This window comes from Coturnix japonica, chromosome 1 (genome assembly GCF_001577835.2).
Source record: "Coturnix japonica isolate 7356 chromosome 1, Coturnix japonica 2.1, whole genome shotgun sequence".
In the NCBI taxonomy this organism is placed as follows: domain Eukaryota; kingdom Metazoa; phylum Chordata; class Aves; order Galliformes; family Phasianidae; genus Coturnix; species Coturnix japonica.
In genome coordinates, this window is record NC_029516.1 from 61,636,149 (window position 1) to 61,657,190 (window position 21,042).

General features: G+C 37.3%; 1 protein-coding gene across 6 annotated transcripts in view; it reads left to right on the plus strand.

The window, feature by feature from the left end:
• The window catches only part of GYS2 (glycogen synthase 2), a 41,493-nt gene that overhangs the window by 11,698 nt on the left and 8,753 nt on the right, over nucleotides 1-21,042 (plus strand). For all 6 annotated transcript variants that reach the window (XR_001556676.2, XM_032446165.1, XM_015869186.2 and 3 more), the window contains 9 exons: nucleotides 707-898; nucleotides 1,643-1,828; nucleotides 11,106-11,250; nucleotides 13,678-13,795; nucleotides 14,200-14,320; nucleotides 15,582-15,688; nucleotides 18,565-18,624; nucleotides 19,324-19,402; nucleotides 20,040-20,153. Coding sequence is in view for 5 of the 6 variants with exons in the window: in XM_032446165.1 (XP_032302056.1) it covers nucleotides 707-898; nucleotides 1,643-1,828; nucleotides 11,106-11,250; nucleotides 13,678-13,795; nucleotides 14,200-14,320; nucleotides 15,582-15,688; nucleotides 18,565-18,624; nucleotides 19,324-19,402; nucleotides 20,040-20,153 (1,122 nt within the window). In the remaining variant the exon portion in view is untranslated. The remainder of the gene's footprint in view (nucleotides 1-706; nucleotides 899-1,642; nucleotides 1,829-11,105; nucleotides 11,251-13,677; nucleotides 13,796-14,199; nucleotides 14,321-15,581; nucleotides 15,689-18,564; nucleotides 18,625-19,323; nucleotides 19,403-20,039; nucleotides 20,154-21,042) is intronic.

A 21,042-nucleotide genomic window follows, 5' to 3' on the forward strand; every position in this document is an offset into this window, starting at 1 on the left:
CAGCTCTAACATTAGGACAGGGTTCAGCCCTGGAGAGCCCAGGAGTTGGTGAATTAAGTGCTATTGAACAGCAACATAAAAGATTCCTATGAGCAGGGTACAGAGTACAAACTGCATTAATCCACATATAGTATCTCGTTATCCACAGTTAATATGCCACTGCTGCTATAGTCATTTTGGTTTGAAAGACCCAAATATATGAGATCATTGGAAATAAGATGAAATAATTTGACTGTGTAGACTGCTGCAATGTGTAATGTGATCCAAATTGCACTGTGTTGCCTTAGGACAGTTCAGCCCATTCTCCTTGTTGTGCAGGTAGGTTATATCACTGGAGTTGTTATTCTGTTACAGATGTTTAAATGTACTGAAGTGGATAAAGATGGAGAACTGTATATTTGGGGGCTGATATTTTTAGGTACTATAACACCTTCTGATGGTTACTTCCTCTCTGCCAATAGGCACCAACTGTGCTGTGTGGGCAGAATGAGGAAATGTCATGTAGTTTCCACTTACTCCAACCTTTGATCAAGTATTACTCCATGTATTTTGCAAGGAAAACCACAAATCCTGGGTGTGTAGGACTATGATCCTTGGCATTCCTTATGTAAAATATGTATGACTTGGTGGATGAAAATACTTGAGGAAATTGGTTTTTACGTTCACTTTAACATTTCCATCTTATATCTTTGCCTGTTTTCTGTAGGTCTTTTTTGGAAGATGGCTGATAGAGGGCAGCCCATATGTCTTACTGTTTGATATAGGATCAGCAGCCTGGAATCTGGACAGATGGAAAGGCGAATTTTGGGATGCTACCAACATAGGAATCCCTTTTCATGACCGAGAAGCCAATGATGCTGTAATTTTTGGATCATTAACAGCCTGGTTTTTAAAAGAGGTACAGGTTTTAAAATCTGGACCTTTTAAAACCTCAGCCTTGTCAGCAGAGAGGAAAATCTTTGGGATGTGGTTCCTGACTTAGATGAAATTTGTATTTGTAACTGAAGTCTTAGCACTTTAATTATGTTTTTCTATGGGAAGTCTTATGTGAAGTGTGCCATGTCTTCACTGTCACTTCTTCCAGCATTTTTTTTCTAACTCTTTTATTTGACACTGGATGTTCTTACAGATAAGATCCCAACCTCCCTTTTCCTCTTCTACCGTACTCAAGTTGTCACTCTCACAAACTGTCATTTTTGCCATCTCTCAGCTGCTAGATTGTACCTTGCAGAGATGTTACAGACAAAACGAATGACAACACCATGACTTCCATTACTCTACCACAGCCCCCCCCAAACAAATGAAACATCATCAATCTATAGAATCATCTCCATTAGAAATGCTCATGACTGTTTTATACAAATTAGAGTTACAACAGCAGATGAGCAAACTGAAAGAATGAGGAGTGACTGTCTTTGCCAGAGCTTCCCTGCACTCTAGGAAGGATGCTGTTCTGAGGTGCAAGTGAAGGACACGTGCTTTGTGACCTAAGAATTAGGGCTGATAGGAAACAAGACACATGACCACTTAAAACAGTGTACTATTTTGTCATATGAAGGAACATACAGAGAGGAAGGTATGAGGCTGGGATGATGAGCAGGATGATACCTGTTTAATGTATGTTCTTTCTGATTATTTTCAGCTTTCCTGTCAGTTTGATGACAAGCCCAATGTAATTGCTCATTTCCACGAATGGCAGGCAGGAGTGGGTTTAATACTGTCTCGATCTCAGAAACTTCCAGTTGCCACAATTTTTACTACCCATGCCACCCTGCTTGGGAGATACCTGTGTGCAGCCAATATAGACTTTTACAACAATCTTGACCAGGTAAGAGACAGTTTTCTTATCCTTTCTTTTTTTTTTTTTTTTTTTTTTTCCTTTTTCTTTTTTTCCCCCCACCTAATCAGCTCCTGGTTTCTTTTCTGTTTATTGTGCTACAGTATATATATTACATTTTCCATGCTGTATGATCACTTACAATTCCCCCACAGCAGAGTGATAAGTCATCAGTTCTAACACGTAAGAAATAGTAAGATCCTGAGGTGTGTAGAGCCTTGTGATTTCTTGTCTAATTCAGTGGAGTCTAGAATACTTCCTTCAGTTAACTTTAGGTTACCAGATTTTCACTGCAGAGTACAGAAAGTCATTCAGCCTTTAGTCAAGTTAGTGTCTTGGTCCAATCCACAACTATATGGAATAATACTGCAGTTGTGCAGGTCTGCCAACAGTGATTCATAATCTTCATTCAATTCAATGATTTGAAACATTTTCAAAGGCATGGGAGAGTTATAGGGCCAGACATCACTGCAAGTGGCTTGGAGAATCTTCCCCTTCCTGTTCTGGAGCAGTGATCAACTCAGGCAGTGTATGCTGCATTGTCTTAGTTAGTAGTCTGAGTAACTAGTAAATATAAAGTCCATACAGCTGTAGTCAGGCAACACTCTTTCTTTAATGAAAATCTGTAGAAAAAATAGCTAGTATCTCTTTGCTTGCAGGAGATACCCTGTAATGCCATTAAATGTTTTTATTTGATTTTTGGGTTCCCTTTCTCAGACTACTTAATTCTTGCAGATCATAGATCCCTCTGCTTTCAAGCTTTTAAGGTTAGACTTTGTTTATAGCTGACAAGGTAGGAAGTATTTTCTGAGTTTGAAAGACCCACATCCACTTCTGGGAATTCTTGTAAACTCTCTAGTGGTTTTGGTTTTAGTTGTTCTCTTTTCAGTCAAAGCATAACATAAACCACCATTTCAAGGACCCAGACATCTTTAGTACTGCCTTCTGAGGAGCTGCATTATATGATTTGAGATTTCTAGTGTGTTTACAGACAAATCAAGTACAAGAGATTCTTTTCATTCCAGCGTGTATTGAGGGCAGCAGTAGTTAGAAGGTTGAAACAACTGCTTTATTCACTCTTCAAGCATTTCCTTGGCTAAAAGCACTGAATAAAATGAATCAGTTTGTAACATAATTGATATTTATTCCAGTATGTGTCAAACCTTAGAGTCTCCCAAGGACCAGGCTGAAGCAGTAGTCCTGTCCTTATTCAGAAGTACGAAACAGCCAGTGCGAGCTGAATATTCTTATCTTACACTTCTGTAAGGTCTGTCTCCTTCTCTTACCTAGGAAAACTACTCATCTGATTTAGGTATCATTATATCCTGGATATCATCAGGCATTAATGAGGCAGCATGCTGTCAGACCCAACTTTAGGAGTTTAGACATCCTACTCCCTTATATTCTCCTTATATGTATGTATGCAAAATTTTAGTCTCACTATTGTATTTTTCTCTGGACAGAGTTACTAAGACCGTCTCATTTCAGATTTATCACTTGAGAAAGCAGGGATTTTTCAGCAGAAAATTCATTTATTATCCCTTGTATTATTAGACATGATTTGTTAGTGAGGAAGCTACTATTTAAAAAATGAAAAGGTATTTAAAATGAGAAATTGGAGTTTAAAAAAGAAGTGGGGGAAGCTAATAGTTTTATAAATGGATTCTAAAAATGCTGTCAGAGAATCCCTTTCCTTTTGTAAAGAAAATCCTAAAAAATATATATAAAATGCTTCATATTCAAGTTAATTTGGTGAGCTACAAGAAGTCTTGTGAAATAATAGACTCCTTTTCTGAAAAGCAACTTTTTTTTTTCTCAGTGATGACTTTGGGCCTCATTGTTATGTGTGTACTCGAAAGAAAGTCATGGACTTGCATCTAAACAGACATAGAGATTTTAGTATATTCTTATACTAGTCACAGTATTGATATTATTTTTAATGTTCACACATTACGTGGCCAGCCTTTATCTGATTAGCTACAGCGCATCTTGCTGAGAATCTTCCCAAACCTAATTTGTAACAATTAACTATGTGATAAATATAAATACAACCAGTTTTACTCTAAAAAAATATTGAATAAAACATATGCATCTATTTAAAATATTATAAACTGCTGTAGAAAATATTTTGATGAGGAAAGTTGTGGACATCTTGACCATACACCTTCATGCCCTCTGTGTAAAGATTGACATTTACATTCACTGTTAATACAGGAAATGATGCCAAATTCTTACACTGCTGTTTTTCATCCTTACAAGGTGCTAAGGCTCTCTCTGACAAAGTTAAGATTTAGTGAGAGATTAGATATTTAAACAAGGGCTCCTTTCCCTGTAAGAAAGTCAGCTGGGCCTAAAAGCTTGTTGAGAAATGTAAGAGGTTGATCTAGAATTTGGTAATTAAATGATACAGATGAGTGTGTCTTCAGAGGCTATTGTTGCTGTCTACCAGTAGTAAACTATTAAGGTCAAACAAGTGATCTGTGCAGTGATAGAGATTCTCCAGGGCTTTGTAATATTAAACCTTTGGATGAGACAAATTTTTTTTAGTGCCTCCTCACAATTGTTATAGCTGCTTTACCTGGTAGTGCCATTGCATGATTTTCTTTAAAGCATAATACTTACTTGCTTTTGATCAGCTTTTCATGGCTAGAATATCTTTTCCACCAGCTTTCGGTACATCAGCCAAGATGGGTGGGAAAGAAGCCACTGTGGTTTGTTCTGTGCCAGATATAACAGAACGTAACTGCTGCAGTACCAAAGGAAAAGGTATGGCCTAGTTGTACTTGGAGATGATCCGACATAAACATCTCTTGCAAAGAAAAACAGGAAAACCCATGTTTCCTTTTCCAGTCCTCAACACAGTTCAAGAAAAGCCATGTTTCAATGCATAGTAGAGGGCTCTACTCTGGTCACTGAAGCCAAGTGCTCTTTTTCAGCATTAAATAGGAAATTAACAGTGGGATCCACATGCACAACCTTAACATGGTATTTGGATACTTGAGAAAAGACATCTACCCAGTATCTTCAGAGTCCTTTCCCTCTCTTCTTTCACAGTGCCTTAGCTATGTTCATTCTCACCATAGTATCTCCCATTAGCGCTGAAATTAATGTACTCCATTTGTCCTCCATTGCCCTTCAGCCCTTCTCTCTTTGCACACATGCATACAAACACAGATACATACACATATGCGCTCAGTGCAGCACTCTTTTACCCCAGTGTTATTACGCTCTTATAGACAAACAGTATCAGAAGATACAAGCTGAGTTGAAAGATCTCTTTTAAAGATTTGAAAGGAGGATTACTGAGATTTTTTCCAGAGTCCATAGTGAAAAATAACACTTTGATCCACCTTCCTAAGAAATCTCAATATGCACCACTGGCACAAGTATAGAAAGTAGGAATGTATTCATTAAAATAAGATAATGAAAATATTTCGGCCCAAGTTCCAGCCTGTTTGTGATCATGCAAAGAGCTGTGCAGTGTGGCCTGGCTGATATTTTCCTCAAGCACTCCTATGAACACAAAAGTCACCAGCTTCTGCCTGATGGAAAAGTAGAAGAGAAGGCTGTGTGGTCTTCTGATAGCCCTTAGAAACACTAGATCAAACTTGGCCCCCAGCTTTACTTTATTTTGGTGGAAAAAACAATTAATGAAAGGTTGCCACACTGTGATGGTTCTTTAGACTCCCGAAATCACTTCGGTGCCTGAGCCATACGTCACCAGGACTCTATGGCTGCATTCCTATGTTGTCAGTCTGTGAGCTATAGCAAACTGTTCGCAGGATTTGGGAACATGAGAGAATTCAAAATCAGTTTGAATATTGGTAGTGCCAATGTTATGAATTGATAAGGAGAGCAACTGAATCTGAATGGAAGTAAGGAGAGCGAATACTGTTTATAGCCTCATGGTCATCGTGTATCGAGCCAAAATAGCTGGAATAAACAGGGAGCTCAAAACCTGTTCAAACTCTTCCCAAGCCATCTGCTATTTACCTTGGTCAGAGACTGGATCCTAGTTGTAATACAGCATCACTGAATGAGAGTGTGCAGTTCTTACATTCTTACAGATGTTACTCAGTTCAGCTGGACTGGGAGAAATTCAGCTGGACCTGCTCCAGTGAGAAGTCAAGCATTAAACCCTTAACAGCGTGCACAGGACCAGAGTGAATACCAGAAATAAAACTGCTGTGTTCAGCAACATGAAACAAACAGACAGTATGAGCTAAGGACCCCTAAGGCAATAACCCTGGGGAAACACTTTAGCTTTAGTTCCATGATTCACATTTAAATCACTCTGATTCCGGAATGAAGAAGGGAGGGAAAGTAGAACAAAACAGAAGCTGACTTGCACAGTAACTAGCAGTGTCTGATATTTATATTTTCATTTAAGCATCTGAGGAACGCTGGGTAAACAGATGGGTGTCATGGACTGCTAAACCTACCTACAGTTTAGTGGCTTAAACTCTTCTAAAGTCAACACTTTCTAATTTCAACTACAAGCAGAATATGTTATGAGCTTCATTCTCAATAGATATATTATTGTAAGTTCAGCTGTGCTTAAAAAGTTTTTCAGGTCTAAATAATCCAATGAAAAATGCTTTCTTTTTTTCTTTTCTTTTTTCTTTTTTTTCTCTTTGTCCCCCAAGTACAAGTGTAGCTTTTACACTATTGCAAGAAAGGTTTTGTATATTGCTACAATCGAAGCTCTGTGAAAAAGGTCTGAGCCTGTGAAGCCTTTTTTCTCCTGAGGAGCAACTGGTTTATTGGCTGAAGATCAAGCATTTAAATCTTTTGTTGCTTTCCACATTAAGGGATCTGCTTTTCTTTTCTCCTCTCCTTTCTCATTTCCTTTCTTCTTTTCCTCCTCTTGGATGGAAATACCTTTCATAAATTGACTGAGAGACACTAATGATCCAAGTTAGTTCCTAGATGAATTAGGAACAATCCTTTGGGAAAATGGTTTAACCTGGAATTTCACCTGGAAGGTGATAAAAAATGATTTGCTGGACCACTGGCTGCAGTAGCTGAGAAGTCTGTGGGCTTTGACCTTTGATAATTCTTACTGAAAAATAATATTGTATTATAATAGAAAAGGCACTCAGGCCACAGACATGATCAAAGGACTGGAGCACCCCTCCTATGAAGAAAGGCTGAGAGAGCTGAGATTCTTTAGCTTGGAGAAGAGAAGGCTCCAATGAGACCTCATTTCAGCCTTTCAGTACTTATAAGCTTATAAGCGAGAAGAGGACTGACTTTCTACACAGTCTGATAGAAGAAGGACAAGAGAGAATAGCTTTAAACTAAAAGACGGGAAATTTAAGTTAGGTGTTAGGAAGAAATTATTTACTAAGAGGATGGTGAGGCACCAGCACAGGCTGCCCAGGGAAGTTTTGGATGCCCCATCTCTGGAGGTGTTCAAGGCAAAGCTGTATGGGGCCTGAGGGCAGCCTAATTGGTGAGTGACAACCCTGCCCACAGTAAGGGTTTGAAATTAAATGAACTTAAAGTTCCCTTCTTACCTGTCTTCCTATTGTTCTGTGATTCTGTGATAGGATTCTCTAAGAAAAAATAAGAACAGAAGATTAGTCTCATTCTTCATAGCATTTTCCTTTATATAAGGGTATCCTGCCAGTAAGTAGCATTTCTACTCAGACCTAGAAAGTTTTACATTCAGTTCATTCAGGTATGACTGAAAATAATTCAGAAAGGAGTGGAGAATTTTGCCTCACCAAGGCTAAAAGGAAAAGTATTGAAAATCCCAATGGAAATGAATCTTTGAGAGCTTTTATGCTGACAATGTAAGAGCACAAGCTTATGTTCCTCTTAGTACTGTATTGTCATACCTGTCACTGAGCTTCCTATTAAACAAAGCTGATCCGCTTTGGTAGTAGAGCAGCTAATGGAAATCTGACTTAAGCCAGGAAGTATACATTTCTGTCTTATTTGGCTGTACCACAATGCAAGTTTTATTTGCACGAAACAACAATCCATGGGAGTTAAATCAGATATAAAGTAGCTTTTAAAATAGGTAATTTTTATGCATTTCAGACAATGGCAGCCAGTGTGATGCTGTTAGAGATGAAGATCTTTTCATTCCTCCTGCCAGTAAACAAGGAATTTGAACTGCACGCCTCCCCTCCAATTGCACTGCAGAATCACCTTGAGAATTTGAGTGTGTCTCTAAGTTTAGATAACAGAAGAAATCTTCATGTTCTCTACCTAAAATCCTCAGCTACCAGTCTGTGTATCATACCTTTTGCTTGAGGTACAAACTACTTACAAAACATTATCCAGACCTGATGTAAAGCTCAGGGAGGAGAATCCACATTATTTATGCGACCTTTCACAAAGTTAGTCATAATCAAAACTATGTGTTTTATTTCAAGTTTGAATTTGCTTTCATTTAGCATCTGTTGGCTTTTCTCATACCTTTTTTTTGTGTGTGTTTGTGACTATGTGCAGAAGTAATCTTCACGTAGAATCAGGAGTGTGAATGCAGACTATGACAAATAACTTGTCTGTCTGAGAACCATTAATACAGGTAGTGCAGATTTTCCTCCTTTTCCATTGTCTTCTTGCACATTTCTAAATCCTTTACAAATTGTCCTTCTCAGTTTGAACAGTGAATGTCCAATTTGGATTTATTACTTCAGTAACTTCTCGTTCTTTCCAGGAGAAGCATAATGCCAATATCTCATAGCCACTTGCAATTCTCTTGCTATTACCTTCGAATATCCTCTTAGCTCCCTGAACCACAATGTCATGCTGGGAGTTTCAGTGTTTAATTACTCTTGTCCCTAACATTTCAGAGGTGCATTACAACAAACACAAATTTCAAAGACCCATGGAGTGTGTCATATTGTTTTGGTTTAAACTCAGTGACCTTATATGAGAAACATTTTCCCCTCTAATCCTCGCCATCATGCAAATGGTAATAATCTGCTTGGTTTCCACAGATCAGAGTGGGAGTATAATTCTCACTGAGAGAAATGGAGTATTTACAGTGAAGAGCTTAGTTCTTAAATGCCACTGAGGGAAGAAACAGTGAGCCTGGCTTAGATCTGTTTTCCTTTTCCCGTAGCTTTCATTTGCTGATAATGGCAAACAAACAAGTGTAAGCATGATTCACTTCACAAATATTTTGTTTTTGCCTCACTGAACACAAACATTTAGGAACATAGTTCATAGATGCTTAAGCTGTGTCTGACAGCAGTGCATCCAGAAAACAGAGCAAGTTGCTGAGTAGAAACACTGGTTTGAAGGTGAAGAACTGTGCTGACAGTCTGCTTCATTTAACATAGTAGGTCAGATCAGAGCCATGCCCCATATTACCCTTAGTTCTGTAGTTAATACTATCACAGCAAGCTCAGCTGTCTTTTCCCAGTACTCCACTGTGTGAACTAAATTTGTCTCTTGCGCTGTCTCATCAGTTAAGTTCCATTCAACCTGTCCTTCAACTTGTCTAGGGCTTATTTTCTGAAGTCACTCGTCTAGCCTGCTCAGAGGTACACAATGAGATTTCTCACTTGACACAATGAATGAAGTTAAAGATCAGGATCTTGCGATAGCGATCAGTGAAGGAAACAGCTGTAGAGTAACAGTGGGTAAAGTGTGAGAACCCTGTGAACCCAGTTTATATGTGCTAATGGACTAGCAAGCTGTTGCTAATGGGATTGCATACCTTTGAAAAAAAAGCATACCAAAAATCATGCAAGCCATGACAATCAGGCAGTTGTAACTATAGATAGTGCTATCTGCTCTGCCTATAATAATGATTAAATCCGTTACAGTCAATGAAGTTACATAGTCAAACACAATCAAAATCAGACTGTGCACCTAATATTAGGCACTGTTAATGACATAGCACATTGAGAGATGCTGTCACACTTCATGTAACTAACATAGTCTATTTGGTGCCAATGCCGTTGACCTTGGGAGTGTAACCTTGATGTTCCCAGAAGTGAAACATCATGTAGGACTAAGAGGATTGACATTTAATTGTAATCATTAACACTTCATTAGCGTTATTCCTTTTTAGACTTCAGTGTATTGACTTTGCAGTGCCCATCAGTAATGAAAATTTTATTCTGTGAACTTTTAGCTACCTAAATAATAGGTATTTTAGATTTTCCTCACTTTGCACTTTGTGATTACATTCGCACTGCACAGATTTTAGCAGAAACCAGAGGTTTCACAAACCTCTTTGTGAAACAGCAAATCCGTATAAGAGGAATAGGAAATAACCTTTTTAAATGTCTCTACTCCTAGTTTTGGAAAACTTTTCAAAATCTAAATATCTTACATGAGGTTATTCACATGCATACATGAAATGGAATCACATCTACATGGGAAACCGCCAGATACTCATCAATGCACAGGAACATTATTACACTAATAGAGACGTATTGTAAGGAATCTCCTTCATAACCATAGTGGAGAGTTCAAGTATGGAGCTGTAGTTAATAGATACTGGGAGAAGATCCTTTTCTTGTTGAAACTTAGAGTGATCCAGACCCAACTTCTGTTTTGTTTTGTTTTGACTTAATTCAGTAAAAAGACACCTGCAAGATTTAAGGGTAATTCAGAAATAATTCAAGGCGATTTTATCTGGAGTTTAACTTAATCTGCCATTGGAAATTAACAGCCTTCAAACTGAAATAAAAGAAACAGCAAATAATTTTGGTCAACTTGAAGGAAGAACAGTTCTCAGTATCAGAAAATAAATATCTCAGTTTCTATTTTCCTTGTTCCCTCAGGCTTTGTGACTGAATGTTTACATCCCACTCCTCTAAAGCAACAACTCAGTTTCCATCCTGACTAGCCATGATTCTCACTATTCTACCCAGCCCCCAGATCTCCTGTGATCCTCATTGCATTCCTCTTCTCTCCCTCTTTACCTTCAGTTATCAGTGAGTTCCCCGTTCTTTCAAATTTTCCAACAGGTCCAATCAAGAGTCTGCATGACATGTGGCCAGTCTGTGGGCCAGACAGCACAGATCCTTACCTATCTAGGAATCACTAATCTGGGTCTCCTTCCCATTGCTTAGCTGTCATCTTTTTCCCAAATAGGCGGAAACTGAGACCTGACTTTCTCCATCAATCTGTTGACTCTCCATAGAGTGGTTTGATAAACAGGCAGAGACGGTTATCACAAATGATTCCCTTGAGAAATCAAGCTTAACTCAAGAGACTTTCTTTATGGTAATTAATCTGGTGGGCACATTGTATAGATATCTTTTTTATATGTATATATTTTGTTATTTAACAGTTTGACATTGACAAGGAAGCAGGGGAGAGACAGATTTACCATCGATATTGTATGGAACGGGCAGCCGTACACTGTGCCCATGTGTTCACCACAGTCTCACAGATAACAGCAATTGAAGCAGAACACATGCTTAAAAGAAATCCTGGTAAGACTTGATTTTTTTCCTTTTCATATTTCCTCTCAGTATATACATTTTCTTAGATTGAACAAAAATAATAGGCATAAAAACATAAGAGCAAGGCACACTGTGCATATATGTGTGGCTACACTGCAGAGAATAACTGTTTTTCAAGAGAAATGTGCAGACATTATCACTTGATACACATTCTCACTGCATATGTAATCTGGAAAAAATAAAGTTCACCATCACGCAATAACTATATTTCATACCATTTTAAAGGAGTGTTAGTTTATCTCTGTGGATGTCAGGATTTCTTTACAAGGTTTTAATCTACAGTAATAGACATATATTCCATCATCTTCTGTCAGTGCTAATATATTCTGGCCAACTGAAGAAAACAAGGTAGAATCTTTGTAGTACATTTCACCAGCTTTTAAACTTGCTAGTAGAGCTTTTGTAGAAATGTAGCATAAGGTTTCATTTGTGATATGATGTTAGATATATTATACATACCAGTGATTATGCTATTCCTCATTACTTAATATTGAAGGAAATGAGAAGGCTAAGACAAACCATAGATCAATACAACCAATTTCTGTATATATATCACAGCCAAGAACAGCAACGTGGTTGAGGTCATAATCATCTTAGGACTTAAGCATGATAAGTTTCTTAGATGGATATATTATTTTTTGCTAGACCAGTCAGAACAGTTTAAAAACAAAGTTAATGTATGTGCCCAAAAGTTTGTTTAGCCCTATGCATCAGTCTCATTAAATATGGAATTTATCAGAAACGTTATCCCTGTTAGCTTCAGTGCCACAAGCCACATCACAGTTTCTGCATTAGGATAAACAGAAAGTTATCCACTGGATCCTTAGCTGACTGACTGAAAAGAATGTATGTGGGGTCAACAGAGCAGAAACATTCTCCTTTTCTGTTTACAAACAAGAAACCTTCTCCTCCAACCTCCTGGTTTACCATGGGAGAACTGGTTCGTGTAGGACTTATAAAATGCAGTTTTAATACTGCAACCACTTTCAAGCTTTTCCCAACAACATAAGAATCTTTGACTGTATTTTTTTGGACAGTTTCCATTCATTCTCTGGTATTAATGAGGGATTTTTGAACCTTTTCACACATCCACATCAGGCTGTATATTGACCAGTCTCATATTCTTTGATTAAAATTCAGCTCTGTTTACCCTTTCATCAGTAATGGTGTTCAATCTGTCTTTTACATCGGTCTTAAGAGAGAAAACAAACATGGCTTCCCTAAACTGTCCAGTTCTCTGTTTCTGCTCAACAAACAATATTTCAAATCTGTGCCCTACTGAAAATAATGTGAAAGAGGGCTTTACTCCCATTTTAAGTGTGGGTCATTTTGTTTTGTTTAATAAATTGGTGAAAATTCTGTTTTAAAATCACCCCAAGTGGATCAAATCAGAATGATTTGACTTCCATATTCACAGGGTATAAACTGGAATTGATTTAGGTGATAGTAGGAAAGGATGATATTTTCTGTTGACAAGTTGCAAAGATTCTGGGCTGACTCATAGTTTTTCAGTTTTCACTTATGATTTTGATCAAATATATACAGCTACAAAATCTAGATCTAGATCTTAACTAAGTCTGCTGGAACTTTGACTCAGAGTCTTCTCTACTGCATGTTTCATAAGTGAATGAAAATAATAGAAATCCCACAATATCATCTTTCAAATCATGAGAATAAAACTTATGATCCCTGACAGAACCTGGCATGATTCATCAAAGAGAACAGGTTTAATGTTAGACACTCAAGCTTTTGACAATTAATTTCCTAAATTATTGATCAAATTTAGTACACCTAAAAATTAAGCACAACAGCTGCATATGAAGTCAGTCTGATGCAAGCAGTCACTCTGCCGAACATAGACTGTACACTTTATCTAGCACGATGGGGCAAACTGCCCTTTGCCCTAATGCAAAAGCTCTCTTTTCTATAAATCCTCAGAAGTCTGGATAGAACAGACCTCTGTTATGCCATGCAGTGAATAAGTATATAGTAGAACACAATTTCTGCTTTCAAGAGCTTTCAATCTACAGTAATGAAGCAGGCAACAGTGATGTCAGGATTGGAGAGATAAAGGACACAAAAAAAATGGCTAAGTAGAGGCATAAATTCAGCCTTGACTGGACTTTTCTATCTAGCAGGGTTTACGTTAATGTTGAGTACAGGTCAAAATGGTACAAAGCCACTTCAGTGTTGTAGAGAGTGGAATATCACATGTGATAGTTATATTTGCGGAGAAAACAAAAACCATTGTACTAGGCAGTGCTATTCTTGAGCCATGAGTGATAAGAGTATATATAAACTGTTCACATACTGCCATTGGAAGGCATGCTTATTCTTTCCTTAAGAATTTCTCTGATTCTGAAGATATCTGCCTCTACCTTTTCTCTGCTTTTCCAGATGTTGTCACTCCAAATGGCTTGAACATTAAGAAGTTTTCAGCAATGCATGAATTTCAGAATTTGCATTCCATGTACAAGGCTAGGATCCAAGAGTTCATTCGAGGCCATTTCTATGGGTATGCTTTTACTTTTCAAGATTTAGCAATGATTTTCCAACACCATTTAAAGTCCATTTAAAACAAAAACAAAACAAACCAGGAAGACGAACAAATACTTCATAAAGGAGGTGAATTGTTGTCAGTTTAGTCAAATATCTGTCTGGGATTTCTCAGACAGAAGCTGAAGGAATTTCAGATACCAGCTCTAACTCCTTATGGGAGCAGGCAGAAGATCTTGGTTTTATTCATTATTTGCCCAAAATGGACTTTATCAGATTGATAGTCACCTTGATGTGAAGAAAAGCCTCTCTTTCATTATTTCCCTGGGGTAATAAATTCCTCCAGAATAGGAAAATATGTGTTTTGTATGATTACATCTTGAAAAATGCTTCATGCTTGTCTATTTGTTTGCTTGGTTTCAGACACCTTGACTTCAGTCTTGAAAATACCTTATTTTTCTTCATTGCTGGGAGATACGAATTTTCCAACAAAGGAGCTGATATGTTTCTAGAAGCCTTATCAAGACTAAACTTTTTGCTGAGGGTAAGGAAGCTTCTGGAAATGTAGATCTTATGCTCAAACTTACTGTATTATCCAAGTCATGTGCGATAATTTCTATGTCATACTCTGGTTTACAGGAAAATAATTATGGGATATTCAGGCTTTTCATCATGCTCACTCCCTGAATCAACAAAGCATACAATGTCAGATTGCTTAAAATAATTACATAGCTCAAGAAGTTAATCTGTGGGCACCACCCTTGTTTTTAAAGAAAAATACAAAAAATTCAATTCAAGAGTGTACTTTGAAAGTGTACCTATCAAAAAGCAGATAACATTAATAATACAATAATACAACTAAAATATATATTTTTATGCTAATCACTTAAATATTTTCCCGTATACTGAAGATGGCTTTATTGTGTTACTGTTACAATGTGCTTGCCAGCACCTGATTTCATCCAATACTATCTATACAAAGAATGCTTGCTCTGTAATTACTTCAGAAGGGTTCTGGCTGGGTTCAGCAGAATACTCTTACTACTTGTGAACCTGAAAATGATGGTGCAACTTAAACTAGGTTCCAGTAGCGTTATTTGTACCTCCATCTGATAGAAGCACACTAACACTATATTTGTTTGTCTAATGTTTATAGAGTGGAAGCAACTCAAAATAATTTAATTTTTATGGCTCTGAGCAGGTTACTCTTAGCTTTCCTTTAAAGAGTTGCTGACAGGAGTCCAGTCTTGTTCTGCTCCATATGAAGAGTCTCTCAGGAACTTGATCTTCTGAAACTTGTTTATGCATAGGAGAAGCAAGTGAAACCATCTATAACCAAAGGGTTGGATTTTACACCTTGTGCTTTTTGCCTTTGGAGTAGCTGGATGTGAGAGAGGAGCAAGAGGTTACTTGTGGTTTTTTGTGTGACTGGCAGGTTCTGTGTTAGGGATTCAGATAGACAGTGGTTGCAATTAACAACTTTTAGAATATACACCTGGGGCACTGCTGCAGAAGATAGTTCTGCTTGCTGTATGGAGTCCCATGCTTTACTAAACCATGAGAAGCCAGTAAGATCCACATTGATCAAACTGGAATTGAGCAATTGGTATCTATTTATCTATTCTCAGTTAGATTCCTGACTTGATAAAAGCTTTACAGCTAAAGAGTGAGGAATAAGATCAGAGCCATCCTGGATGACCAGTCAAAGTCTGCTGGGTTTTTCTGTGACTATTCTGTAATGTTAACGTGGGCTTTGATACCCTGTGGTGAGTTTGTCTGTTTCTCTCCGTCTCCTGTCCATGCAGGTACATAAGAGTGATGTTACAGTCGTCGTGTTCTTCATTATGCCAGCAAAGACAAACAATTTCAATGTGGAAACCCTGAAAGGACAAGCAGTCCGGAAGCAGCTCTGGTAATTGCCATTTTCACTGAATTTGCCTTAATTAAGGAGACATAAGGATGTTTCTAATGAAGAATAATGTTCTTTCTTCTTGTCACAGCCCTTATCAGTTTAGAAGTTTTTTTAAATGTATTTATTTTTTATTTTACTACTTTCCAAGCAAAAAAATGAAGCAAGGGCAGAATTCAACCATTGAACCTCACCTCCCTTTAACTACTGTGTGATTCTGCACAGGAGGAGATATGTGAGGTGCTTTCAGACTGAGACACATGATAGAACTGAATGGTGGTATTCAAAATCAAGAAAATGAAGGATTAATTTTGTTTAAAGAAAAAGTGGAAAATGTTATTTCATTCAGCATATTTACAGATGAATTATCTAATCATGGAAATTAAAATGTACACCCTATCAGGTGAATGGAGCAGTTAAATACTTCTGCTGCAGAAGTAAGGAAGCTGATTTTTAAGCTAAGGGACTAAAGCCATAAGACCTAGCTTCTGTCTTGATGCCTGTTTCTCACTGTGTTTAACCTCTTTCAGATGACAATTCCTTCGTTATAAAATTATATAAATAGAAATGACAGATGGTACAGATTACGGAAAGGATACTGTTTTGTTTTTTTAAATATATCTTCTGAACTGCCTCCAGCAGATAACCTGTAGCTGAATTTCTGGGTATCAGTAGACAAGTTGAAACCTTTGATTAAAGGATAATGAAATTGCACAGGAGCAGCAACAGAAATAGTTTGAGGGTTGCTGAAATATCTAGCTCTGACTGTACATGAAAAAGAAGTCAGATATGAGAAATCTATTTGCTTTCCAGATTATCTCTGGAGTCATCAAACAGTGACTTTGGGGATTTTCAGAAAATGTTTTGCCACTCTGAAAATGGATGCCACAAAGGCAGAGGCTGGAACTGGTTGTTCAGATGTGGCTTTCTAAAAGCAGCGCCTCTGAGCTCCCTTCATTGGCAGTAGAGAGTAACGGTTCATTCCAGATCATGACTCATCCTCTACCACCTCAGGAAGAGTCTAAAATGAACAAGTGAAATAATCTTTTGAAATTGGCTATCGCCTTCTGAGGATGTGTAGAGGATCTACACAATTATCTTTAACTGCAGATGGCTAAGGTGCTGTAATATAGCCAGAGTTTTTAATGAGAAACTGTATGCAGGAACTGGCCACCCAGGAAGAAATACCATTGAAGCCTAAACTGAATTAAATGGGCAGTGAGTTTTTGCTGTCACAGGGCAAGATTTTGGCTCTACATCAACTTCAAGAAAGTAATGTGAATGCAGTGAGAGACAGCCATGCTTTCAACAAGTCCTTCTTGCCTCTGCTGTATTTTTAGTTTACCGTATGTAATGTTTGAATGTAATACATTAGGTATATATTAAATAAATACTACATATTAGGAAAGCTTAAATGAAATGAAATATGCAGAAATTTTTGCCTTTTAAATCTCTATTACATGGTTGTTTCTCTGGTACTCAGAAATACGGTCCCAATAGTAACCATAAAGGTAAACCTAAAGTTGTGAAATCAAGCAAAAAATTCTACTTCCAAATGTTCTTCCTGCTGTGCACTGTGAAAAGTAAAAGGTCCTCCATGTCCTTAAATGCAACAGTGCCATGATCATCATGTGAGCTGCTGGAAAAAAACAAAAACAAAAACAAAAACAAAAAAACACCTGATATCACTGTTAAATAATAACATTAATTGATTTTAAGGGTGCCATAGAAGTTAAATACAGGACAGGGTTGGCAGTTATCAAGAAATAGATGGCTGATATGAGATATAAAATCACTTCTTCTGCTTATGAAACAGCAGCCTATCCTATCTGGGTTAAGTTTTGGAGATTGTTCAAGGTATGAGTCAATAAAACATAGCCATGAGTGGGTTAGCTTGCTGGTATTGAATCAATTTGTTTTGACATATAGCTGCTTCACAGCTCATAGAGAATTAACTCATCTACTATTGTATCAATGTGAGTTGAGAGAAAGCAGCTAAAAATAAGTATGTGGATTTTCAGCTTGGTAAAGTTTAGCATTTCACTTAATAAATTTTGTCTTAGCCCAATGTCTGATACTTAGAAATCAGAAAAGCAGGAAGAGTCCCATGAAAGTGGGCATTTTAGTCAGACTGAGAGTGTATTTGCTGTTTTGAGAAACCACTTTCAGCTGTACTTCCAAGCTCTTTCTTCTAGGATTGTTATAATATGGCCCTTTGTATTAAGAATGGCTGTTCACTGGAGTTTTTTCTCAATGAAAATATAATGCTTCTGGGACAGGTTTTATTATTAGCTTAAAACATGGGACGGTCTTTCCAGAAGGATGTTTGATTTCCAAAATGATTTATGCCAAACTAACTTGTAGACTACACCCTTATTTAAAATTAAATAAATAATAATTTAAAAAAATTAAGTGAGATAACAGGGTTGAAATGGAAGGAAGAATCTTGCTTTAAAATCACCATTTGTTTGCCTCTTGTATTGCTCATAAGGTCGAGTTAAACTGAAAACATCTGGGTCTTCAATGTCTTGTGCATTTTTCTACTTAAAGTCACATATATGTCTTCTTCATCATTGCTGAGATCAAAGTGTGGCCTACTGATCAAAGTATTGTAAATAATCATTAGTGAGTTCTATTTCTCACTTTAGCAGTTCGTTCATCATTGGGTACAGATCATATAATATTCGTATTGCAATGAAACGAGTCATTATGGCTGCTGGTTGGGTAAAAGACCTTTGAGAATTTGACCTCTGCTTCTGCATTCTTGGTTCCACCACTATACACAAAAGCACAATATAAGTTACAGCAGCTGGGATATCTTTTATTCTGTCTTTGAAAAGGATTCTCTTGTTTATACATAAACGTATTTATTTTCCTAGGGACACTGCACAATCTGTGAAAGAAAAGTTTGGAAAGAAACTCTACAATGCCTTACTAAAGTGAGTGTGTAGGTTACTTTGTCCTATCTTGCCAGGCTATGTATTCATTTGGCTTACCCATAGTAGTTTTGTGCTTCTACTCTTTGTCTAAGAAATATTGGGGTCTACAGAAAGGACATAGGAGAAGAACATGGGACCCTCTGTATTGTTAGTTAGTATAGTTGTATAACAGGCAAAGCACAGATGACAAAATTAAATAACGTCCCATCTTGTAAAGGATCTTAAGAGACATGAGGGATGTTTATGTAATGCTGAGAATTACTCACAAACAGAAAAGAGCACCAGAGACAAATATGGGTTATTGAATTGGTTGTATCCTTTCAAAAGACAGTTGATGTGAGCTGGAAGTGAATCATCCAGAGCTGAGAGGACTGAAACTTCAGGAAAAAAAAAAAAGAAAAAAAAAAAAGTGTGATTGAAAAACAGAACAAAACAAAAATTCCTTTTGTAGATTTTTGTAAACTAATTGGAAGGATAGCAAGTTTATGGGAGAATAAAATGTAGGGAGTATAGGAGGGACAGAGAAACTAAGGAAAGATTCTGGTTGACATCAGCAGACTTCAGATCAGACCTTGTTTATTTCTTCTTCTTCTTCCTCTTTTTTTTTTAAAGCATCTTTAATGTAAGCTCATAATCCTAGTTCTCAGAAGGACTGATAATAAATCATTTGGTAAACTAGGCTCTGTGTTGCCTCCGCAGAGGAGAAATTCCAGACTTGAGCAAGATTCTTGACCGGGATGATATAACCATTATGAAAAGAGCCATCTTTTCAACTCAGGTCAGAAAGCAAATTATTTATATGAAAATCTGCTGTATGTGTTAAACACAGCTGTGTATGAGAGTTGTGTGTGACATATGTGTGCTTTGGGAAAAAAAAAAACCACAATGGTAACGGTAATATTTAAAGATCATCTGTGATTATTTTGAGGAGAGTCTGATGCAAAATAATTGTTTTGGCAAATCTGCAAATCTTCCCCCAGTCAGTTTCAGGACACCAAATGTTGTCATTCTCTTCTGCACAAAGTTCAAAGTCTTTGTATTGTTTCTGAGGCTCAAATTACTCCATTTTAATGAAATACGTAAATTCAATCCCTTCAGGAGAGTTACAGTCAATCCTCTACCATGAAAAACAACTAAAAATAAATGGTAGACATTTCTAAAAGTTAATGCAAATACATTTCTTTTGAGGTAAATTAACCTGTGACAGCTTTTATGGTCTCATTTGTGTCCTGAGCTCTGTAGAAAACAATGTTATGTGATTCTAAGTTTCCTTTCATGTCTTCAAATGAAATGGTAAAAGCTTATCCACATGAACAGCAAAATCTCCCAGTGTCTTCCACTAAACTCAGAAAATGGTAGCAGGACACCTTTCCGACAGCTTTGCCTGGCTCAAGGATTGTCTTTTTTCTTTTAAGCGACACTGTCTGCCACCGGTGACCACCCACAACATGATTGACGATGGCAATGATCCAATACTCAACACCATCCGACGTATTGGCCTTTTCAACAACCGAACAGACAGAGTAAAGGTATGTTCTGTTGTTTTTTTCATTCTAGGTTTAAAATGGAATTAAAAGAGTCTGAATCTGGATCATTAGCATAGGAAGTGCAGTCAAATTCTTGGTAGACAGTCAATAATAATATACTGCTGGAGTATTTCCCCCCTCTTGCTCCCTTTCCAGGAATAACAATCCAATGAGCTCTGAGAACTGTTTGAAGTAATTAGTAAGTAAACTGCATGTATCACTGTAGACACCTTCTCCTGCTTTTCAACAGACTTGACTGGATAGGTTGAACAAAACTGGCATTAAATCTACAATTCCAACAGGATTAGTACCTAATGAGCTGGATGTCATGGATAAAAATGCTGTAAAGTTGAGAGGGCAAGTCATCTGGAGACTTGTATTATATGTCCATGGAGACACAGTTAGCATATGAAAAAGCTACAGTGATGCCAATGAAAAATCTTACTTGATTCAGTGGGATCAAATAAGCTTGCATAATGAGTTTACAAGCCATTTACTCTTTGAATACATTGATGTGTTAATTTACCCAAGTGTGTAACTTGATTATATTATTAAGAAAAGATAAAGGCATATCCCTGTCATGGAATTAATGTTCAGAGTACGAAAATGCCCAGAGAAGGCTTAACCCCTCCCTCATAATCCTTTCTCCCTGATTGGGCAGGCTACACAAGGTGCTTCTCTGCTTGACAGTGGAATATTGGGCTGTGATGCCAAACACAGCAGAGTCGTGCAAACAAATTAGCTTGGGTCCTGGAAGAGGGATACTAACCTAGGCTAATAAGCTTAGTCTTTCAGCAAAATCAGTTAGCCCAAGTCCAGAGTTATGATGATAGCACTATTATATATATATCTGGTTACAGCTATCCTCTGAGAACTGCAAGCATTCCTATTT